A 25,221-nucleotide genomic window follows, 5' to 3' on the forward strand; every position below is an offset into this window, starting at 1 on the left:
TAGAGGGCTAAGTGCCTGTAAGGCACATTTGCTCATCTGTCACCTTGGTCATAACTCACAGGAGCCCAGGAAGGAGGTGTCATTAGTCTGTTTTGCAGATAAGGAAGTTGAGCTGCCCAGAAACTGTGAACTTTAAAGTTGAGAATCAAGAGTCTAAGTGGGGAGGTAGGAGTTGGGGCAGAGGTGGGATGTGCTGTGGGTAACTGCCCCATACCCTGTGGTCTCAGCACAGGCAGCGATGCAGAGCCCAAGCCACTGATCAAGGTCTGGGAGATGTAGACTTACCAAGTATCTGCTTTTCTCTTCTTTCCTTTGCCCTCCACCTCGACCCAGGCTCCCAGACCTCACTTGTAAGAAGCCTACCAGGATTCAAGAGGGTCCCAGAAGATTATTACCAAAGAGAGCTCCCAGCTAGGGACCTTTGAATAGAGGATCCTGTGATGTCTTTGGTTTGCTTGTGGGTGTACAGTCTTGTTAGGTACACATGCCCTTTGCATACCAGGAAGTGGTAAGGGGAAAACAGACATGCAATACTGCTTGGCACTGCCAAGTACATACACAATTCCATAGTGATTCTTTGAGTATCAAGGGAGCTATGGGAATGGAGTAGGATGGAGTGAGGGCTTGGGGAGAAAGTTTCTCCTTTGGGCCAGACCATCAGGAAGAAGAGAAAGGGTTTACACAGGATTCCAGCTAGGGAGGTAGGGGGACTTATTTCCTCATCTCTGAGGTTTAGTGGAGGATCCTGCCCCATCCCTTCCGGAGTCCTCCAGCCACTGGCCTGGCTTCTTACCTGTCTGGCTTCTTATCTGCCCCTACCTTTGTCCCTCTGCCTTCAGGTCAAAAAGTACCTAGAAAGCCAGGCGCCAGTGTCTCATGCCTGTAATCCTAGCTACTCAGGAGGCTGAGATCTGAGGACCACTGTTTGAAGCCAGCCTAGGCAAGAAAGCCCATGAGACTCTTGTCTCCAATTAACCACAAGAAAACCAAAAGTGGAGCTGTGGCTCAAAGTGGTAGAGCATTAGCCTTAAGCAAAAGGAGCTCAGGGAAATTGCGAATGCAGCTTAGTGGTAGGGTGCTTGCCTAGCATGCATGAAGCCCTGGGTTTGATTCCTTAGTACCACATAAACAGAAAAAGCCAGAAGTAGTGCTGTGGTTCAAGTGGTAGAGTGCTAGACTTGAGCTCAGGGATAGTGCTCAGGCCATGAGTTCAAGCCCCATGACTGACACTGCCCCCCCCCCCAACCTAGAAGATAACCAGGGTGAACAAGCTGCGGGAGGAGTAGCCTCACAGTTGTGCCTTTAGGGCTTGAACTGTTTAGAAAGGCAGGCAGGGAATTGTATGTTTGCCCAGAAGAAGAGGCCTAAAGAAGGCAAGCTGGAATCTAAAGGGCCTGGCATGTGTCTGGTGGGGAGGAAGCAGAAGAAAGGGAGGGCCTCCTCCTCCTTCTGCAAGGAAAGGGTGTGTTGACAGGAACAAAGGAGCCCTAACCTGTCTTTTCTGTTGGTGCTGGAGAAAGTAACAGTGTCACAGTAACACTTAGGCTCTGTTCCAAGAGGCATCTGTACAAATTCACTTACTCTTCACACCAACTCTGTGATGACAGTACTATTGACAGTACCCAGTTTGCAGATGGAAATAATTGAGATACCCAATCCTGTTCACTTGCCAAAGGTGGAGAGGTAGTAAGTGGGGAGTCAAAGCCAAGTATTGAGGTTCCTCTCAGCTACATGTCTCACTAGTCATGACAACCAGGGCCCCTTTTTTGTTACAGTAACAACACCAAGTTTATAAGGTTTTCTTTATACATATCTAGGAGGCATTCTGCCTGCCTTTTTTTTAGCTCACATGTAAGTGGCTTCAGTATCTAGCATTGTACTAGGTCCCAAAGGATCAGTGACCTGGCTCGAACTCAAGAGTGCTGAGATCTTGCTCAGTTTGGATGCTGAACTCTACTTCCAGCCGTTTGCTGGTTAATTGAAGATGCAAGTGAGCAAACATGCCCGGACTGGCTTCAAACCGCAGTCCACAGATCTCAGCCTCTTACGTAGCTAAGGTTATAGGCATGAGCAATCTGAACTGGCTTTCAGCTCATCTTTTCAGCTCAAGAAGAAACAGAATATTGTTATTGTCACCCCTTAATAGCTCTTTCAGGTCCCTGTGGTCACCTACAGAGTGACCAGTATTTGTTTTGATTCTTCAAGAGAGGCTATATTTCTATAACTTCTTTTATAGTATTTCTATAACTTCTTTTATAGTATAGTATAGTATTCTTTTATATTTAATGTTCTATTTTATTATTAATTATTGTTTATTTGCTACTGTGCTTAATTTATAATTTGCCCATAAGACTCTATATAAAGGGGAAAAATACTATATCCAGGATTCCATATTGTTCAAGGTTTTAGGTATCCTTTCATGGATAAAGGGGGACAATTACATTTTCATCTCCAGATAAGGAAACTGAGGATCAAGGAGTTTATACATAGCTTTCCAAAGACAGTGACACACTCTTTCTTTCTTTTTTTTCTAGACAGGGTTTTTCTATATTGCCTAAGTTGGAATCAAACTCTTGATCCTCCTGATTACAGGTATGTGCCATCATGTCCTCCAGACAGTCATTTTTTAAACTCACAGCATATGTAAGAACTAATATGGCCTGTACAGACATGCATGTATACACCAAACCAAAAATCTGAACTGGTACTTATCCTTACTGTGTGTGAGGCTCACCAATACTTTCTGTTTCATTTTTAAGATAGTGATTCAATCCACTACACTTTCACAACCCAATAAAGAGTTGGGATGCATGGTTTGAAAAACAGTGTGCTACGCCTACTATTAATGGCAGAGTAGACATACTGCTATTAGCACTGGTTCTAGACAGGAATCGCCTAGAGGCTACACTGACTCTCTTTTAAAAAACATTACTGTGTGAATCAATAAACTTCTTGAATCCTAACATAAACTCAGCCCAGTGTAGTGCAAAGTATCTTCACATTTTGATAGTCATCCCTTGGGTAATAATGACTATCACATAACACCCTGGGGCAAGCACATAAATATTACCTTGCTTCTAAGGGTAAGTTTCTACTGCTCCTTCCTTTTTTTTTTTTTTTTTCCTGATAGCATCTTACTTCTCAGACAGCAAAACACCCAGAAGAAAAGAATTTTGCATGCCACAATCACACTGCATAATATCTAGATGCATCTAATACGCACTTTGTTCAAAAGCAAAAGCATCTTCAATCTGTGAAGTGTGTTTATCTCTTGAAAACATTTTAATAGTTTCCACCTGATCTGATTCTCAGAACAATTGCCTCATCTTAACTGAGAGCTCAGGTTGGTCTAAAGCCCCAAAGCTTTGGTGCTTTTCAGAACAAAAGAGACACCTTCTGCCTCCCATTTCCTGACACAGGATCTTTGGAATAGGGCTAATGGTCTTTCTCAGGGAAGAGGAAGGACTTGGACCAAGGATGACAAAGAGGTATTCACTTGATTGGCTGGTAGAGACTGCCTAAGGAACAGTATGGAGGAGAGAGCTGGGTGTCCAACTGGACAGAGCCCCATATAGATTAGTGATGTAATGCCAAGGTCATAGGCGATGCAATGTTTGCCCTTCCTAACTCATGCATCCTCTCCTGCCTTCCCCAGAGGACAGAAAGTCAGAAAGTCAGTGGATGCTAGGATTAAGCAGAACAGTACCAGTCTCTGTCTGGTCCTCCTTTACCAACCAACTCCAAAACCAATTGTAGAGCATGACCTTGGCTGATGGGGCCAATGGTCCCTGGGCAGATACTCACCAGCAACAAGGCTTCCAGCTGGTTGATGTAGATCTCTTCACTGGCCAGGAAGCCAGACAGAACAAGTTTCCTCATCTCCAAGCCTTTCCCTGCTTCCACCTGCAGGAATACAAACCAAAAGGAGGTATCATGAGAAAGGAGCCCAGATCCTAATAGGCCTGTTTTCTTGCCTTTTCCCCCCTCTTCTTCTTCTTTTTTTGTCCAGTCCTGGGGCTTGGACTCAGGGTCTGAGCACTGTCCCTGGCTTCTTTTTGCTCTAGGCTAGCACTCTACCACTTGAGCCACAGCGCCACCTCTGGCCATTTTCTGTATATGTGGTGCTGGGGAATCGAACCCAGGGCTTCCTGTATAAGAGGCAAGCACTCTTGCCACTAGGCCATATTCCCAGCCCTACCCTCTTCTTTTTTAAAAGGAGGTAAAAGCTATATATTGCAGAAAATGTGCACAATACGGCAATATAAAAGGAAAATAAACCACCTATATGCCTGTGACTATCTTGCTTTTTGTTTCTCTCCTACCCTTTCCCCACATTTCTTGATTTGATTTCCATCCATCCATCCACTCATCCATCCATCCACCAACCTAGCCAACTTGATCATGGAGAACAGGACAACATCTGATGGGCAGTTTAATGAAAGAGGGAGATAACAAATTTACAAAAGAGTCAGACAACAGTAGTTCACACCTATAATTCTAGCTACTCAGGAAGCAAAGACCCAGAGGGTCACAGTTTGGAGCCAGGCTGGGCAGTAAAATCTATGAGTTTCCAGCTCCAAATTAACCAGAAAAAAAAACAGGCTCAAGTGGTAGAACACCAACAGAGCAAGAACCCTGAGTTTAAACCCGGTCCTAGCAAAAAGAAAAAGTTTACAAAGGACAATCAGTCATAACAAGTAGGACATGGTTACATGGGAGGGTACAGCAAGGGCCATCCTCTAAGTCTGGATGAAAGATTCAGCCCCTTAAAGAAGTACAGTATCAGGTGAGAGAAAAAGTTAAGAGAAGGGGGTATGGAAGCCCCAGGCTTGTGGCCACTTATGACGAGATCTTCCTGTGCTTGGGGGCTCGATTCCATAACAGAATGTGTCAGCTTACCTTGGTCACCCTCTCAGCATTTCCTCCTGGTGCAAATACAGACCAAGGCAACTTCCTTCTCCCTGCAGCATTCCTGCTCCTTTGTGGGGAAGGTCATGTCCTGCTTAGCCTGGAATGATCACCAACTAATCTAGTGCTTAGCACAGAGAAAGCAGGCCACAATTTTCCTTGTAAGGATCCCTCAAGAGTCATTCTTAACCTCTCCTCCCTGTCTCCCTTCCCTCTGCCACATTTAGAAGCTTCCTTTCTAATCTCTTACATCATTTATTTCCTTAGGTACTACCCTCCCATGTGGCAGTGAAGCACTACCTGAGTTCTCCTAAGCTTTCACTCCCTCCTGTCCATCCGCTAAAGCTAGACCAATCTTCTCAGAATGCCACCTTATACATGATACTTATCAAGGCCTTCATGTGAATCCTGCAAAATTGGATTGGATGATTTGTTATTTTCTCTATTTATTCAACAGATCTGGAATGCTTACTAGGCTCTTATGTATAATGGGGGAGGGGGGAGCAGACAACAGTCCCTGCTCTCACATGACTTACAATATAGTAGGAAAAAAAGATATCAGGTCCATGAACTACAGTTCATAGGTGCCATCACTTCCCTTACACCTGTAATGGCCAGCACCTTCCCCTACCCTACCAGTCTCCTGCATGGCCAAGAGATCTCTGTCTTCCCAACATGCCGCAGGTAAGCAGCCTCTGAATGCAGTTCTTGCTATCCCTGCCCCCTAATGCACCCTTCTGCCTAGCTCTTCTCTTGGGTAATGCCACCTCTCCTTAATGGCAGAGCTGAAATCTCGTCACCTCCTCAAGTCTCCCTGGATTGTCACACAGCCTGAAGTTACACCTGGTTACACGTGGTGACTTGCTGAGGTCTTTACAGCACCTGTGTCACACTACTATACACCTGCCTTTACTGGGCTTGAACTAAGGGCCTTCAAGCCCTTTTTGCTTTAATTGCTTTTTTTCTGATGGGGTCTTGTTTTTACTTGAGGCTAGCTTTGACCATGATCCTTGTACTTATTGTCTGGGAAGATCCCTCCCTCCCTCCCTCCCTCCCTCCCTCCCTCCCTCCCTCCTTCCCTCCCTCCCTTCCTCTCTCCTTTCCTCCTTCCTTCCTCCCTCCCTTTCTCCCTCCCTCCCTCTCCCTCTCTCTCTCTCTCTCTTTCTTTCTTTCTTCAGAGCTGAGGTCTGAACTCAGGGCCTTACACTTGCAAAGCAAGTGCTCTTCCACTGCACTAAATCCCCAATCCCCAATCTTTGTACTTACATCCTGGCCATTAGCATACAGGATGACAGACATGTGCCACCATGCTCAGCTTATTGGCTGAGGTTGATTGTGCTGACTTTTTGCCCAGGGTGGTCTAAAACCACAATCCTCCCAATCTTTACCTTCCAAAGCATGAACGGTCCTCCCTTTTACATTCTCATTTAGCCTTCAAATACTCCACTGAGGGGAGTAGTATAATTTCATATTAGATAAATGGGAAGGGGCTGGGAATATGGCCTAGTGGTAAATTGCTCACCTCGTATACATGAAGCCCAACTTGGTTCGATTCCCCAGCACCACATATATAGAAAACGGCCAGAAGTGGCGCTGTGGCTCAAGTGGCAGAGTGCTAGCCTTGAGCAAAAAGAAGCCAGGGACAGTGCTCAGGCCCTGAGTCCAAGGCCCAGGACTGGCAAAAAAAAAAAAAAAAAGACAAATGGGAAGACTTGAAAGACATAGGGAAGGGCCCTAGGTCACATGGCCAGGAAGTAGCAGGGCTGGAATTCTACCTTGGTCCTCTAACACCAAATTCTATGTTCCTGCTGCTCTTGATTTTCCCCACTCTGATTCCTTCTTCAAGCATGGGTCATCCATTTATCTGTTGTCTCTGACAGATCCCTTCTGGGCACTAAATGCATATCCTTAATATGTCTAGGATAGTAAATGAAGCCACCAGAAACCTCATAAACTGCAGAGAAGAGTTGCTTTTCCCCAAAGGGTCCTCGCAGGTTTTTCCCACCTTTTGCCTCCATCAACAACCCAAATGGAAGGCTTGACTAGAGACTGCTGTCCCCAAAGTCTCTGAAATGTTATCTGACTTAGAGAGAGTCACATCTTGATCCCTAAAACCTGTGACACAGAGGAGTTTGCAGATGTCATCAAATTTGCGATGGAGAGAGACCTAGATTACCCAGGTAAGCCTACTACTACCAATGTAGCCACACGTGTCTTTATAAGAAGTGAGCAGAAGCCAGGAGCCAGTGGCTTACGTCAATAATTCTAGCTACGCAGAAGTCTGAGACCCAAGGATCACAGTTTGAAGCTGGTTGGGACAAGAAACTCTGTCAGACTCTTATCTCCAATTAACTAAAAAAAAAAACTGAAAGTGGAGCTGTGGATCAAGTGGCAGAGCTCTATGCTTGAGCAAAAAAGAAAGGAAGGAAGGGAAGGAGGGAGGGAGGGAGGGAGGGAGGGAGGGAGGGAGGGAGGGAGGGAGGGACTGATCAGGGACAGTGCCCAGGCCCTGAGTTCAAGCTCCAGTACCCTCACAAAACAAGCAAACAAGTACTTAAAATAGGTCAGGGTTAGATAAGAGGCAATGTAATACTGATGGTGGGGAGGATGTGGCCCTGCTGCCTTCAAAAGATAAGGAGGCTGGGACCAGAAGACAGGGAATGCAGGAAAGCTTTAGAAGCTAGGAAAGACCAAGAAAGTGATTCATTTACTCTAGAACCAATGAAAACTGTGCTAGCCCTTTAAACACTTCTGTGTGTATACATACACATATACCCACACTCACTCAAGATTTCTAAACAAGAAATGAAATCTGTTGTTTTAAGGCATTACGTTTGTGGAAATTTGTTTAGCAGCACTACAGTTCCAATACTGGCCCCCAGCTTTAGGGAAAGACCTAAGTTATTTATTTGCCAATGGCTTTGCAAGTACAGGAATCTAGTAGGTAGTATCTTTTAACTCCCTGAGGCACATAAGAGTGCAAAGTTCCAGCTGCTTGAGGCACCACAGTCTACATCAGGTACCAGATCGGAGCTGGCAGCAGGCCCTAGCCCTTGAAGGCTGGACCTACCATGTCCTCCATACTTGCCTTCCACTCGGGGGCTAGTGCTCCAAAAATGCACCCCATTCCTCATTTGTTCCACACCAAGCAAAGATTGAGCTGAGGGCTTGGAAAGCACCCTTTAAGCGCCACAAGAGGAACTGCATGAGACCAAGGGGAAGAACAGCACCAAAGAAAACTTAATCCAGCATAGCACAAACAAGATCCTCAGCTCCTATGGTAATGAATCCATTTCAACAAGGCCTTCCCCATAAGACTCCCACCTCATAATCTAATCCTGAAGACTGGTTCAAGGAGACAACAACCCCAAAAGGTAACAAACGGGAGTGCACATCTGGGCTACCTTCACTGTACAGTTTTGGCTAGGATGAGGTGAAGGAGTCAGAGATGTTAATGATATGAAGTTAACCTTCACATTTTTACTAACTGCTCAGTTACCATCCACCTGACACTTCATCCCTCTGCCCTCTCAGCCCCTTCCCAGCTCTACATGTTTCTGCTCTAGAACTATCTGGAAATTCACAGCTAATTCTTTAGTCCTGGTGAAGCTACCAGGGTTCTCAACAATAGTTCATTTCTTCACCACAAGCCAGGTACTGGGAATACAAGGTCTCCAGAGGTGCCTACATGCCCAGAACCTTCTAGGAAAATTCTCTGGAATAGTCAAGGCCCCCACAGCCTCTTCCATGCCAGTCCCTAGCACAAGAGAAGTGTCTTCTAGGTGGCACAGTCTCCTCTTCCTTTCCAAGTAGAATTTACGAAGTGCAGCCTTTGGTGGGCCTGTTCATCACTGGCATTTTACACAATCTACTAAGCTGAAAGCCTGTCAGCCCAAGACCCCTAAGTCAAAGACATCAGGACATTATGGTAGTGTCTATAGATAAGCCTTGGCCAGCTCTGACCTGAGATTCTACAGCTAAATAAAGCCTCCAAAGGTTTGGTTCTAGGCCAAGCCAAGAAACAATCTCTCTGGGGGCCTTGATCTCCTCCAAGACAACAGTGAGAATCGAACAGACAGGATTGGCCCTCTGGCTGTGCTTCAAAGCCATAGGCCAAACAGCAAGGGTCAGAAACCCAGCAGACTGCAGAATTCAGCCTGTGAGCCCTACCAGCTTGCAACAAGCCTTCAGTGGGATCTGCTTGGAGTAGATGCCACTAGGCCTAGAAGTCATGTGCATGGCCAGCTTTATGCCAAGGCCAAGCCTTAGCTCCCAGACAGGTGGTCCCTTTCTGAAGCTAAGAGTCAGGGCCATGTAGAGATTTTCTCCTCTCCTCAGCCTTAGGTAGTATGCAGGTCTCTTAGCTACCTTCTCAGCAGAATTTGGATCCGAAAGGATTAGGGCTAGAGGAAGAGCAATGTTGCAGCTGCCTTCTCTTCTGAAAAGTGGGTTCCCTAATATGATCTAAATCCTTCAGCAGACCAATAGAATCGGCAGTGTTTCATATCCTGTCTTTTCTGGGTTACCATACTCACATACCACTCCATTTTGTCCTTTTCAACTATATAGCCTAAGCTAATTGTGAACTCACTATGTAACCCAGGCTGGCCTTGAATACGTGATCCTCCTGCTTTAGCTGTAATCCTAAACGCTGGGATTACAGCTTTATAGCTGTGCATCATCATACCTGGAAAACAACAGCCTTTTTTTTTTTTTGTCCTGGGGCTTGAACTCAGGACTCAGGGCCTGAGCACTGTTCCCTGGCTTTTTTTTTTTTCTCTCTCTCAAGGCTAGCACTCTACCACTTGAGCCACAGTGCCACCTCTGGCTTTGTGGTGCTGAGGAATCATGTATGCTAGGCAAGTACTCTACCAGTAGGCCATATTCCCAATCCCTAGCAACGGACTTTTTAAAACTAGTCTTCTCATATACTAATCCTATTTCAAATTATTGAAGGATATGAAAGTCACACTTTTCTAATATATATATATATATATAGTACAGTACAAAGTATATATTCAGAGGCTACCTAAAATAATCTTTCAAATCACTCCCCAAGTGGCCCACACTTCAGAAAACACTCAAGAGAGACACAGGCAGGACCAGCTGGTTCTGCACATCCAGACAGGAGCAGACCTAGGCAGGTGGGACAGAAATACAGGCATTTCAGAGAACCCATTAAAGCTTGGCACAGAATAACACCTGAAGGGTTAATCTGGAATACAAAAGGGCTTTTTATTCCTGACAAATGAGTTCCTTGAAATAGCAGCTTCCACAAGGCCCCACCCGCCAGCCCTTCCTACCTTTAAATAGAACTGTGTGAAAAAAAATTTGTAGCGTATACATCATTTTACAGAGGGGAGGTGATGTTGATATCAGTATGTGTGTTGTGAGTTTATAGATCATTAACTCCTCTCAAAGGGACATCTGGGTTGAGAGATGGAGCAAACTCCAAAGGCAGCTCTAGAGAAAACCTCTACCAGCTTCAAATCTGTCCCTCAGGAAGATGAAGCATTTCAGGAATTACACTAACACCAGGATTGATTTATAGAGCCAGCATTTGGACACATGCTCAGCAACACAACTACTGTTTAAGGTAAGTACCCCTGAAGTAAAGTAATAGCAAAGAGCAAATTGCCTTGGATTCCTACCAGCTGCCATGGTGGAGTGAGCCAAGACTATCTGCAGTCCAGGACAAGAGTACACCATTCAGAAAGGCCCGTGGCCATACACGTGTGTACACGCATGAACATATGTGTCCAAGCACATACTCATTGTAGCCCTGACTCAGCCAGAAGTGGTTTCTCCCTCTGAATCGGGTACCCTTTTTATCAGAACTCTTCTCCTGGCCTGCCTACTCTCTCACTGTGCTCTTCTCTTCCCTGTGCACATCCCCCTTGCTCTCAACTCCTTGAGAGAAAGGCCCATACTTTGATCATCATCTTTTCTACTGTGCCTGGCAGAGTACTTTGAACCTGCCAGTGTTTGTTGAACGAATCAACAAACTTTCTTTCCATCTCTCTGAGGACCTTGGCTGTGTTTTCCTTCTAAGATCAAGCCTGACAGCGAAGGGCATTTCAGAGGTGTCCAGGATGAGCCAGGACTCCTCATGTTGGACACTCTTGGAACGTAATGGGAACAGCAAAGAGAGGGCAAGACTCCATTCAGTTTCCATGGGGACCTGAGAGGAAAGGCAATTTTCAGGTGTGATGTGTTCAGGTCCTCTTTGGTAACCATGGGTTACCTCTTGAGAACACTTCTGAAAGGGAACAAGGCCAAGGACTTGGTGTATCCTTTGTGAGTCCCAGTGAGTTTCAGTCATCCTGCAAATTCCCACTGGCACCAGCCACACACGAAGCACCATGTAGTGTTCAGCAATGATTACAACCTGGCCTTGCCCTGGAGGGAAACAGGACATCACTGAGGAGGTAGATGTCTAAGGGTTCCAAGCAAAAAGAAACAGGGTCAGTTCAAGATGGAGGCATCAGCCAGAATCGAGAAAGGGTAAGAGCCCAGGAGGCAGCATGAGTAGGTCCACATGTGTGCTGTGGAGACCTTCTCAGGAAAGGTCCATTAGGATCCCACAGACCTCCCATCCCACACACTGCTAAGCTCTTAGCCCGACTCCTTGTTCATGAGCACACTTTTCCCCTGCTGTTCCCTTCTTGAGCGAAGAGGCCTGCGGGCCCAGTGAAAGCCGTGACTTACCCCTGGTGTTCTGAGCCAACACCACATCCCTGAACAGGGGTGAAGTGCCAGCCTCCCATTGCAGCCCCTCTTCTCCACTTGTACCAAGACCTGTGGCCACTGCTCCACCCCAGCTCCACACATCAGCCACCTACTTACACTGGGTCTGAAGGCTATTTTTACCTCCATTAGCTCCTCCTAGAGCCACACAGTAGTGTGGGTGTGGCAAGACAGCAACCTTCATCTTCTGGCAAGGGAAAGGTTCAGAGAGGCTCAGAAACAATCTCCTATCCTAGCCATGCGCTGGGCACCACACCCTCTAAGGCTCACACACCCTGTTTAGCAGCCTGGCTTTGCAGTGTGCAAACTAGCTACCTTAGTCCTCTCAGGTATAGGCAGGCCATCCCTTCCAACCACACAAGAGAGGACCTGAGCCATAGGTCAAGGTTAGAGCTCTGGGGCAGGTCCAAGTGAGAGGGGCAGACCAAGGGGGGAGAGGGGGCATGCCATGGGCAGAGTTGGCATTCCCAGTGGAAGCCTGGTAGTTTGGAAGGGGCAATAGAGTAGGCAAGGGGACTGAGACAATCACTCCCCTTCTGACTGGAGAAACATAGCTGCAGGAAATGCCCACAGCCCTGTAGTAGGTAGCTGGTCCTGCCCATGCCCACCTTGGGAAAAGCACTTGCCAACTTAGTGGCTGGTGTCTCAGTCAGCTGTTACCTCCCTCTCTTGAGCTGATATTTCTTTTCCTTCGAGGAAGCCCTGTGACCTCTGGTTCTTGACCTTTCCAAAGGCTCTCTTGCTGGTCAGCCATGATGCACAGAGACCCCCACTCTCCTCTCTTGGAAAGAGGGGGGGGGGCTCCGTTGGCCCACACCTCCTTAAGTGTGCCCTTAACCTCCAGTTGTCATGGAAACAATGAATTACTACCCACTGGTTTCAAAGTCGGCCTGGGGGCAGCAGGCTCAGGCCCCTGACAGCCCACCAGGTGGTTCACATCCCTGCCAGAAAAGAACCCCCAGCACAGCTGGCCCAGGGAAATGACTGCAGTCCCAGACCCCGAGGACAACTGGTGCAGGGCGAGCCGGCACTGCCCCTTTCCCCCAGGAACAGCTGCAGGAAGGGCGCAGCCCATGGATCCCCTGGGCAGGCCCATGCCAGCCGCTCTCACACGGCTGGGCTCGGCCACGAGACTGGGGCACACATCAGCCATGGGCGCCCGCACGCGGCTTCGGTGGCAGTCAAGAGCTGCCAGCCCTGCCCCCTCCCCTCCCAGCATCCAGGGCGTGTCACATTCCCACCTTCACAGCCACCAAGAAGGGGGACCCTGAGCCGGGGCTGGTCGGGGTTCCCAGCTCACACTCCTCCAGGAGAAACACATCTTCATCCTCCAGGACCTTGTCCAAAAAGCCTATTGCCTCCTCTTCCTCTTCCATGGCAGCGGGAGCCCGCGGAGGGCAAACAGGAAGCGGGGTCCACGCAGCAGAAGCAGCAGCAGTACCAGCAGCAGCAGTCGCCGCCGCCGGGAGGGAGGCAGGCAGGCGGGCGGGCAGGCAGACCGGCGGGCGGACAGACCGACCGGTGGGCCGGGCGTTCGGGGAAAGGGCGCAGGGCAGGCCTACACCAGCACGCCGGCCTTCCCGGAGTCAGTCCTGGCACCTGGCCCCCGGCTCTTGATGAAAGGCTCCATTGTGAACCTTTTCCAGCCGCCGCTTTTCAGCCCTCCTGCGCGCCGGGCTGCGGGGCCCGCCTCCCGCGCGCCGTCCCCACCCAGCGAAAGGGGAAGCGGGGCCTCCGGGCAGCCCCTGCCGACCTCGGAGCTCGGGGGCCGCGGTCGTCCCGGGGCTGTCACCCGGAGCAGCGCGGGGCGGGCGGCGCCCTCCGCGGCCCTTCCTGCTGTGTGTGTGCGGGGCCGGAGCAGGCGGGGATCCGGACGCCGCTCCCCGGCTTCGCGCTCCGCGCTCCGCTCGGCTCCGCGCGCCCGGGGCCGCCCGCCTGCCCGCCGGGCCGTGCCGTGCCGCCGCCCCGCTGCAGCCCAGATCGGTCCCGTCGCCCGGCCGCCGCGTTCCCGGCCCCACAGAGCCCGCCCTTTCAGAGCCGGGAGGCTCGCGTTTGCTTCGGCACACAGGAAATACTCGTCTTGACTTGCGAGGTGGAGCCGGTCGTTCCCTCTGTGGTCACCGGGCGGGCGAGTAGCTGGCGGAGCGCAGGGGGAGGAGGGAGGAGGCCGCAGGCAGGCCGGGCAGGCAGGCAGGCGGGGGAAGGTCTGCTTCGCCGAGACAGGCTTATTTACAACTTCTCTCCAGAGCCCGCGGGCAGGGGGAGGCGGGAGAGCGGCTTCCCAGCGTGGCCGACCCCTCCACCGGGTCCCCCGTCCCAGAGCCCGTCCCCGTGGTATCCTCGCAAGCTAGAGAACCCTCGATCTCTGGTCTGGCACCTTTGCAGACGGGAGGCCCAGGCCTGGCGAGAAACCACAATTGCCTTAGCTGTCACAGTCGGGTGAACAAGGCTTTGTAGGAGAAGGGGCCTGACCTGCCTCACACAACACAAGCACAGTGCCAGCTAGGGTCTGGAGAGCGCGCCCCAGGGGCAGCATGGACCACCCAGTGCCACACGGCACTCACAGATGCTGAGGGCACTCAAAAATGCCACTTCCTTGGAGCAGTTTCCTCTAAAGATTCCCCCCGCCCCCATTTGGGGTGAGGGGTATAGCTCAAGTGGTACACCGCTTGTCTAGCAAGCCTGAGGTCCTCTGTTCCTGCCCACTCCCGTGGGGGAGGAGTCTAGGGCCACCTCCTGCACTGCCTTTCCCAAACCCAGCTTTCAAGACAACCCTTTTACCTTTTGGATGGTCACTAAAAGCAACACACGTTCAAGGTCACCTGATCTCTCTTTAAGAGAATTTCAAAATCTGAATTCTTAGCTGCGATATTCTTATTTTTAAAATTATGGCAAATAATTTACATTTTAAAATTTCAATGTATATTCCACAAAGTTAAGAAAATTGAGAGAAGGGGTGGTGGTGGGAGGGATGGAGGAGAATGGATGAAAGGAGTGTGACACTGATCAAAATTCATTGTACTCATATACTGTCTTGTTGAATGGAAACTCCTTTGTACAACTATTTAGAGGTTAAAACAAAACATAACGTGCAGGATGCTGGCAGCTTGTGCCTGTGATTCTAGTTACTCAGAAGGCTGAGATTGAGGACCATGGTTTTAAAGCTAGCTAGGTCAGGAAAGTCAGTGAGACTTTTTTTTTTTTAAACCAATCCTGGGGCTTGAACTCATGGCCTAGTCACTGTCCTTGAGCCTCTGTGCTCAAGGCTAGCATTCTACCACTAAGCCACATTTCCAGGCCACGGTGAGACACTTGTCTCCAATTAACCACCAGAAAACCGTATGTGGAACTGTGGCTCAAAGTGGTAGTATGCTAGCCTTGATTGAAAAAACTCAAGATCAGTGCCCAAGCCCTGAGTTCAAGCCCTATGACCAACTGAAACAAAACAAAACAAGCAAAAAACACCCCACCAACCCCAAATTAAAAACATAATCCACTTTTGTTGTGCTCATATACCCTTCTGTGCAGAATTTTGCCTTACTGCAGGGAAAATTACCATAATTCAGTCTAAAATGAAACACACCTGTGCCCTGAGTTAGGCCCAATGACTATGGAATTTCATTTATTCTTGCAGTTGGTTGTTTCTTTCAGGGAACTTAGGAATTGTATATGTGGGGAAGGGGATATCCTGACTGTCCCCTCTGACCCTCACTGGACCTGGCATCTTAAAAACAAATTCACCTTCACATACCACCAACCTAATGTTTGTCCCTTCCTTGCCCTCCACCACCTCCTTGCACCCAGTAATGGAACTTGAACTCAGTGGCCTCATGCTCACTTGGCTTTGATTGCTCATGACTGGTGCTCTACAATGTGAGCCACACCTCCAGCCCAGCCTTTTGCGATTAGTTGGAGATTGAGTCTAGACAGACTCAATCCTCCAGGTCTTAGCCTGCTGAGTAGCAAGGATTACAAGCATAGGCCACTGGCACCCAGCTATCTACCACTTATCTTTGTGGCCCTATTGAACAGGTGCCACTAATGAGGTGGTGGGGTACATGACACTGTCCAACACTTCCTATGTCTCATGACCAGCATCTCACACATTCCCTGTCAGGTGATAACTGGATGGCTGCAGGGTAAAGGTCAAACCATTGAGATCATTTGTAAAGGAAGGTCAACTATGCCTCATTCTAGGTCCACATGGTGGCACTGAGCACCTTACCTAAGAGCAGACCGTCTGCTGCTGAACCTCCAAATAAAGTGGAAGGCCGAGGAAAAGGAGAAAGAATGGGATGTGGTCTCCATCATCACTGCCAAAGAAATTCTTCAGGATCTCCTAGCTCTAGAGGGAGCTCCTGCCATGCTATTGGCGATAGAGAACCTGCCCTTACTGGGCAGGCTCTCTCCTATCAGCCATCTAGATTGTGATACAGGATGTCTCTCAGGTACCCCAGGACTGACAAGCCCTGTCGTCCCACCAGGCCTCACAGGTAACATACCCACCCTTCTCTCTCCTCTCCCCAGTCCCTGGTTTTTCCTTGTTCTGGCCCTGGCTGGGTTATAAATAGCCAAGACATATCTGAAGGGCCTTTTCAGCCACAATTCCTCATTTGGTTTGGGTGGACAAAGCTGTTTTCAAGGCTTGGGAACAACCAAGCTTGGCATTCCCTAGGGCACAAGTGTGCCAGCCAGCTCAGGGCTCTGTGCCACAGGTTTCTCTGCCTCCTGCCCTACAAGCTCCAAGTGCATGTTGTGAGCTGCCCACATAGGTCAGACAAACAGGCAGCATGAGAGAAAGGCTAAAACCCCTTCCCCACCCAAGAGAACAGAAGTTGCCCTTAGCAGTCTTTATAGAGTAACCCCATCTCCATCTACCCCCACCACCCCATCCAGCATGATGAGATTAATATCCACTTTTCCCCCAAACCCTGAACCTCACAGAGATGGTTCCCTGAATATTCAATGCACTACTGCCTTACCTCACTCTAGGCAGCTGGAAATTCCAGTGAGTAACTAGAATGTCCAGTCCATTGGACACCAGGCTCCACACAGAGGCCCTAGTCTTCCCTCTGGAGGGGAAATGACTCACAAGTCCCCAGAGTTCTCCCTCCCTGTCTCTCACAAATGCCTTGAACAGGTCCTAGTCCTTCAGACTCTTGACTGCTCAGCCTGGCTCCAGGCCCTTGTCTTCAGAGAGGCAGTCCATTTCAGCTGCCCATTCCAGGGCCCCCGGTGTCCCTTGCCTACACCTTGGCCCCTACTGTCTTGATGTTCTCAAAGCTCTCATTGTCCATTTGTGGGGTTGCTTCCATCCACTCCTTGGTTCAGGCTTCTACCTGCTTCCTATCAATGGAGTCACTCAGGCCCTAGGCCCCAGCCTTCAGATGTCTGCCCCTTGGAGAACTCATCCTTTTTCCCTACTAGGCTGATGGCAACCCATGGCCAACTCCAGTCCTAGCAAGGTCTTGCTGGGAGATCTGACAACAGCAACAGCAGCTGGATCTCCTGACTTGGAAGCCTGTCAGCATCCCTTCAACTCCACACATCCAAACCACATGGCCCTTCCTCCTCTCTGAACCAGGTTCCCCTTCTGGCCTCTCCTCTTCCATTAGTGGAGCTGCCATCTTGTGGCTCTTCCTTCTCTCAGGCCCTACACATCCTTTTTACCAAATCCTTTGAATCTTCCTTCTTTTCCTTTTCCAAATCAACCACCCCACTAACGAGTGCAACATCTTACACCTAGATCAGTACAAGTGCAACATCTTACACCTAGATCAGTAATATCCCACTGAGATCCCCATCTTGTCTGTCCATCTACCTGTTCACAGGTGCTTTCATGTCCAGAGAAGGCCTGGCATGACAGTCTGTCCTAGGGCCCCTGATATAGGTGTATCATCAATTGATCCATCAAGGTTCTCCATTATGAACACAGAACAAAGGCATTGACCCTGGAAACTGGGAAGGATTCCCACCACCACCACCACCCGCCCGTGGTTGTGAGGCTTGAACTCTGGGCTTGTTGGGTGCTGTCCTTGAGCTCTTCACCTCAAGGTTAGTGCTCTACCACTTGAGTCACAGTGCCACTTCTAGTTTTCTGGTGGTTAATTGGAGATAAGAGTCTCATGGACGTTCCTGCCCCGGCTGGCTTTGAACCACGATCCTCAGGTTCCTGAGTAATTAGAATTACAAGTGTGAGCCACCGGCGCCCAGTCTGGGAAAGATTTCTAGGCAAAGGGAGGAAGACATGAAAGAAACAGTTTCCTAAGGAAACCTAAGAAGCATGGCTAAAGGACAGAGAAAAAAAGGGGTGGGGGGGTGAATGTGGAGAAATTGGCAGGAACAGCACCCTGAAGGCTGTGACCTCCCCCATGGCAAAGGAGACTTCTGATACCCACCAAATCCATGCCTCAACATCACCAGTGGGTAACTCACGGACTCACATAGCCGTACACCACCTTCTCTCACATTCATTCTCCATCTTCTCACTCCTTTCCTGACTCAATCAGCAAGCATTAATTAATTACCTACTGTTCACTGGGCTTGCATTCAGAATACCTTCATGGGTCTGATGGTCTCAGGGGGACCCTGACTCCCAAGGCAGTACCAAGGGAGGGGCCATGCCAGGGGAAGGGCAGGACTGGGGAGGGTACAACTCCGGAAAGGATAACATGGAAACATCATTGTGATTTTAAATGTTCACACCCTCTGACTAAGCAACTTCACTCTAGGGAATTTCTCTGAAAAAAAAATTGTAGGACAGAAAAGATATATGTACAATGATATTCACTGCAGTGATATTTACACCAGAAAAGACTGTAAAGAGCTGAATGTCAATCAAAAGTGGATTGTCAGGGACTGCGGTTGTAGCTCAGAGGTAAAGCACTTACTTGCCTAGCATGTTGAGATTCTGGGTTAGACCCCATAACCCAGGGCTAGGGTGTGACTCAAGTGGTAGAGCATCTTACCAGCAAGTGGCAAGCCTTGAGTTCAAATCCCAACACTGTTAAAAAAAAAAAAGAGTGGAGAAAAAAAAAAAGCAGTTGTGTTGGTTAAATGGATTAAGGCACATCCACAGAATGGAATACCACATACAATCAGAAAGAGGTAGGTCTGTGATTACTAGTATGCAAGATGTCTTAGTCTTATTAGGTAAAATAACAAGAACAAATTGCATAACTACTAATAGTATGGTCTCGTTTGTATATATGCATACACTTTACACGTGGAAGAAATAAGGAAAACTACACAGATGACTCTTGGCAGAAGTAGTTGGGTGAGAATTAAGAAGACTTTTGCTTTCTATATTACATATTTGTTAAGTTAGAATTTTTAGTGATGTAATCAGGAAAAATAAAGAAGTTATAAAAAGAAGTGTGGAGACTGGGGGTGTAGCTTGTTGGTTGAGCATTTGCTTCATATGAGAGAGGCCTTGTGTTCAATCACCAGCACTTTTTTTTAAAGGACAGTTGGGGCTCATCAGTAGAGCTTCTGCCTAGGAATGGTGAGGCCTAAGTTCAAATCTAAGTAACACGCATGTGCATGCATATATGCACGCATGCGAGCGCATGCACGCGCGCACACACACACACACACACACACACACACAGAGCACTGTTATGCATATCTGTAATCCCAGCTTCAGGAGGCAGAGGCAGGAAAATAAAAGCCAGCTTGAACTATGTAGCAAGTTTAAGGACAGCGTAATGTAGAGTAAGACCTTGTCTCCAAAGACAAACAAAAGTGTGCAAAGTGCTATGAATTTAGAGTAAGAACACTTGACTCAGCCAAAGGGGACTACACGGGTGAAGGTGACACCCATACTCAGACCTAAAACTAAACAGATTTAGCTATTTGAGAGGACTGGGGGACAGAAAAAGAAGAGATCATGAGATCTATTCTGGTTTCCAGTGAAACCAGCTCAGTCGGGCTGGAGGGCAATGAGTGTTCACACATTCATTACCAACATTTACTGAGCACCTAGCATTTACCAGGCCCAGTTCTAGGCACTTGGGCTTGTAACAAGCAGAAGTTCTATTTATTTCAAAGCCGGCTATTCACATTGCAATTGGATGTTTGCTGTGAAGCCATGGAGGAAGGCAGGGATCATGTGGTCAGGTCAGATAGGGTCTTGACAGCCATGAAAGCCTTTGGGTTTACCATACAGCCAAAGGAAGCGCCTGGAAGGGCTTCAAGTAGGGAATGACATCATCACTCTTCAATGTACCCCCAGGGCTGACATCACATTACTCTAAAACTGTCCAGGACAAGCCACTAAGTCAGCCCAAACAAGAGCAACAGGGCCTTTGCTCATGACTCACCCCATCATCACACTGGTGACATTAACCTCTGAAAGGGCTGGGCAGGGCAGAGTCCCACCTCCAGACCTCTGCTGCCCACAGTTTCCTGGGTCTGAAATGCCTTCTCTCTCTTCTGGCTGCCCCTGTTCTCCCAACACTCTTGTCAGAAGTCCGTGCCCACCTCTAGGCTTTCTGGAGCCAATGATACTGACCCCAGGGGCTAGTTTCAGGGCAGACAGGGTCACCACAGCCATAGAAGGAAGGGACTATATTCTTCCTGATTGTCTTTGCTCCTCCCCATACTTTACTGTTCTCAGTTATCAGGTATCACCCACGTACAGAGTTCAATAACATAAAGTCAATATTGGGTGTGAGCCAGTGCACAGCAGTGTATATGGTAAGGCACACAAAACCCAAAACACTCCATTGGACTCTAGACTTCAATTCTAGTTCTGCCTCTTGCCAGCTCTGTAACCCAAGGAAGGACAATAATACTCCCCCTGCCTCAGTTTCCTCATCTGTAAATTAGGGACAATGATAGTACCCATGCCAGGGCTGCTGTGAATAGTGGAGGACACAGGGTAGTGCCTGGGGTGTGCAAAGCCTCAAGATAGCTCCAGTTATTGACACTGGCTATTGGCACCAACTGTTCTCCCCTGCTTCCTTGGCAGGTGTTATGTGGCGGAGGACCTGACCTACTCCTACACTTACTTTCCCCCAAAAATCACTGCCCCACCTTCACCAAAATATTTTTCAAAGCTCCAGTGACTTCCCCACATTCTGGGAGTGACACAGCCAGGAACCAACGATGTCCTTCCTGGCTGGTGCCCCAGCAGAGCATACCTGCATCCAAAGCTACCTACTCTGCACTCCCCTCTCTGCTCCCCACCTGGATACACTGACACACAGACCCCCAGACGCTCAAGACAGTTGTACTGGTGGCCTTGATACAGATGAATTGGGGGCTGAGGTTGTAGCTCATTAGTAAAACTCTTGCTTAGCATGCACAGAGCCTTGGGTTTAATCTCCAGGTCTATATAAAAGGAAGAAAGGAAGGATCCAGATAAAAAGGAATCCCAAGGAAGAAAACAGGTCCTCATCTGTACTAATTCTCTCCCAGCACTCAGAACAATATCTTTTAATAAGTTGGTGCTCAGAAAATACTTAGTAGAAATGGGCCTAGGAGGCTTACAGAACAAGACATTGGGTCTACTGACAAGCCAAGCCAAGCCAAGTGGATCAGGTTGGGCCCATGTTCCTAGGGAACCTGGTCCTCTGAGGTTCCTAGGACTCACGGGAACCCACAGGCAGGACCAATGAAACAATCTCATCTCTGCCTCCAGTTGCCAGGATTTGCTTGGATCCTTCCTTCAAAGGACAAGAAGCTTATTTCCTCTGCTGTGGCTGGACAGTTCTCACAGCGGATCGTTCTTACTCTTTACTCCACTCTTACCTCATTGCAACAAGTCTCATCCTGTTCTCCAGAGTAACCAAATGAATCTGTTCACTTGGGTCAGGCAACACTGTCACTTCATTCAAATGCAAGAGTGCAGAGTTGCAGGCAGTAAGGAGTCTCCATAACCCCTTGTCTCCCCCCCCCCCCCATGTTGCCCTGAGAAGACTGTGGCTGCTGGCCCCAGGCCTCAGGACCTCACATCACAGACCCACGGTATCAGCATCTGTGATGGGCATGGTGGCATGGAGGATGAAGTAACCCATAGTCACAACATATGATGGCAGTACCTGGCATTTTGCAAGTGTCATGAAAGCCTCTGTAGTCTTTCTTTTCCTGAGAGCTGTGTGGCCCCCCCAGACAGAAGCCACTGGTTGATGAATAACCCTGCTGGGTGGGCAAACAAGAACATCTTCCCTGTGAATGAAAACTAAAACCACTTTAGCCTCACTAGCGCCTACTAGTGGAGCAATTAGGTTACAGTGACAGGAAATAGAGTCCCTAGGGGGAAAGCCCAGGGGTCCTCTGTAGCCCTTCTGTGCCTTAGAAGAGCACAAAATCCAGAGACCAGCTTGCCTCTTCCCTCAGTTACCCCACTTCTGTATAGCCAGATACCTTTGAGGACATTTTTTTTTCAGATTTATTTGTTTACTCATTTATTCATTCATTCACTCATTTTTTTGCCAGGCTTGAACTCAGGGCCTCATACTCTCAGCAAAGTGTAGCAAGGTATAGTCCATCAGGAAAGATACCACCATGGGGTGAGTGAAATGGAGCCAGGTATGAAAAGGTAGTCTCCTGGAGAGGACAAGGAGAGCCAGCTAGGAAGGGGGCCGAGGGTTCATAACTGTCTACCTACATTCTACGTATCCTTCTTCCTAGCTTGGACAAGGTACAAAGCCACCCTGAACTCTAGTTTTTCAAGTATAAAATGGGCCTCGCCCAGGGCTTAGAGTCATTAGTGGCAATGAAGCCCCTGGGCTCCTAGCATAGCACTGGCATACTGGTGAAGACAACAGAGTGGGGAATCCAGAAGCAAGGTCTCTAAGACAAGGAGGCTGCAAGATGAGCAGGAAGCATCTCCACCATGGTGTCCCTCCCCCTCCTCACCTGGCCCTGAATGCATGTGAAGGGAGCAGAAAGGTGCTGGCTCTCTGTGTGGCCTCTCTTCTCCATGCACTTAGCCGCCACTGTGCTTTGCAACCTCAAGTCCCAAGCCCTGGTCCTCAGCAGGGGAAGTGAGAGGGAGCTGGCATTCTGCTTGGCTTCCTCCAGAGGCTGCTCTTGCCATCCTTCTCTCCTCTATGCCATCCTGGAACTACTTGGTTCCACACCAAATACCGGTGCCTGGGAGCTATTGGCAGGGGCCACAGAGGTAGCCAGGGATCCAGGCTCCCGATCTTACAGGGTGGATGTACTCCAGAGCAACTGTGTACACATACCAAATGGTTAAGGGATCAGCGATGATCTGCCAACACTTCACCAGGGAAGGGACCAAGTGGAACTCAGCAGCACCACTCAGGTCCCAGCACTACAATGACCCAAGTTAAGAGGAAACTCTGGGAAATTATGCCACCAACTGGAGCCTCAGTTTCCTCAACCATAAACTGAAAACAGCTTAGAGTGTTAGAGCACTTCCCTTAAGGGGCTGTCATGATTTTAGAGGCAATGCATGTGAAAGGGTCAGTCTTGTGTATGTAGCTACGAGGAAGAAGAAAAGAAAGAGGTGGAGGAGGAGGAGGAGGAGAAGGAGGAGAAGGAGGAGGAGGAGGAGGAGAAGGGGAACAGTGACAGATGATGGTGATCAATCATTCCAACCTATTCCTATCCTAATCTCTAGATTCTCTAGCCAGCTAGAGTCCACATCTATGCAGAGTTCACAGTTTACAATGCCTGAGAGCATCTTTGTGTGTTGTGTATGTGTGTTCATGTGTGCATGCATGTGTGCTAGTACTGGGGCTTGAACTTAGGGACTCACATTCTCACTTGTCATTCTTGCTCAAGGCTAGATGCTCTACTATTTTAGCCATAGCCCAACTTCTGGCTTTTTGGTAGTTAGTTGGGAAAGAGTCTCATATAGACTTTCCTTACCTGGGTTGGCTTCAGATCTGAGCATCTCAGCCTCCTGAATAGTCTGGCTGGCTCCTAAAAGCATCTTATGGAAGACTCACAGGAAGGAGGAGGATATTCAGTAGCTTTTCTTAATAGATGATCAAACTGGAGCTCAGAGGATGACTGACTGCCCTAAGGTTACACTGCTACAAAGGAGCAGTGGAGGGCTGGGAATATGGCCTAGTGGTAAAGTGCTTGCCTCATATACATGAAGCCCTGGGTTCAATTCCTCAGCACAACATATATAGAAAAAAAGCCGGAAGTGGAGCTATGGCTCAAGAGGTAGCTAAAAGAAGCCAGTGCTCAGGCACAAAACACAGATCTCTCTTGCCTGGGGCATCTTTTCACTGTACAGAGATGGTGGTCTGCAGCCAATGGAAGTGAGTTTTTCTAAAACTTTGGTCCTGGCTAAGGAACCTGTGCCTCATGTGTTAGCTGAGCTGGAGCACCCTTGGCCTTCCTTCTGGTGAAACTGGGCATTCCTAGTTAAGTTGACCCAACAGTAGTGGCCTTGTGCTGGAGTGCTCTGCTCAGCCTGGGCTTGGTTTTAGGGTCCACGTGATGTCTCCATGGGCTACATATCTCTAGGGTACACGCTAAGAGCAGCACAGGAGGGCATGCTAGGGGTGAGGAGCATGTGACTTGCCAACACCAGAGACCAGCTTCATCTGGGCTATCACACTTGGGGGGACAGATCCAACCCCCAAAAGGAGGTGGGCTGCAAAAGCTAACTCATTGCCCAGCATGCATTTAGTAGACTAGACATGAAATTTGCATTGTTCCTGTTCCCTACTTCTCTAAAAGCTGATGAGAAAAGTCTTAGTTTTCCTTTTTTTTTGAGAAAGGGCTTGCTATGTAGCCCAGGTTGGGCTCAAACTCAACTCATGATCCTCCTAGCTCTTCCTCTTAAGGGATGGGATTACAGGGTGCCTGCTACTGCAGGCCTTCCCTAAACTATACTCTCATCCTCCACACAGACCTTCAGGCCCAAGCTTTCTAGAGATAGGAAACTGAGGCTCAGAGGTCTTAATACTTGTCCAATGTCTCATAGCCAGAGAGCAAATTTTCACCCAGACAAAACTTATGTTTGATCCATTCTCTAGGCTGCTGAGGATAAGACAGTAATGGCTCATTTTATATGTTAACTTGACTGTGCCATGCGACACCCAGACATTTATTTGTATAAACATTACTGTTGTCCAACCTAAGTAGAAACTGCCTGCCTGCCTGATGCGGCTGAAGCACCGGCTTCCTCCAGCCTTCGAACTCAGAGAAACACTGGCTGTTCTTGGGCCTCAAGCCTACTGACTTTCAGATCAGAATTTATACCATCACCTCTCCTGGTTCTAATGCCTTTGAGTCTGGACCAAAGAATTTCATGTTGCCTCTCCTGGGCCAACAGCATCTACTGCAGAGGCTGAGATTTCTCAGCCTTTGCTTCCTCTGGTAAATCTTTTTGTATACATAGAAATATGTAGGAACACACACACACACACACACACACACACACACACACACACACACACACACACACAGAGTCTCTAATACAAAGACCTAACCCTGAGCTCCCAGGCAGGAGCTGGCTGCATATTCGTGTGTGGAAAGCTCAACTGCCAGGCTGTACCAGAGGCCAGATATCTGAATACCCAGAACAATCATCTGATTTGGCCCCAAAGTCCTCTCTGTTCTCAAGTTCCTAAC

The 25,221-nt window shown here is 48.6% G+C and overlaps 1 protein-coding gene across 4 annotated transcripts in view; it reads right to left on the minus strand.

Moving 5' to 3' along the window:
• The window catches only part of Abr (ABR activator of RhoGEF and GTPase), a 207,830-nt gene that overhangs the window by 75,805 nt on the left and 106,804 nt on the right, over window positions 1-25,221 (minus strand). For 3 of the 4 annotated variants that reach the window (XM_048366982.1, XM_048366985.1, XM_048366983.1), the window contains exon 3: window positions 3,805-3,903. In XM_048366982.1, the coding sequence (XP_048222939.1) occupies window positions 3,805-3,903 (99 nt within the window). Of the gene's footprint in view, window positions 1-3,804; window positions 3,904-12,896; window positions 13,498-25,221 lie in introns of those variants that run through there. The other variant, XM_048366984.1, reaches the window with a different exon arrangement.

Source organism: Perognathus longimembris, chromosome 17, assembly GCF_023159225.1.
Source record: "Perognathus longimembris pacificus isolate PPM17 chromosome 17, ASM2315922v1, whole genome shotgun sequence".
NCBI classification, from domain to species: domain Eukaryota; kingdom Metazoa; phylum Chordata; class Mammalia; order Rodentia; family Heteromyidae; genus Perognathus; species Perognathus longimembris.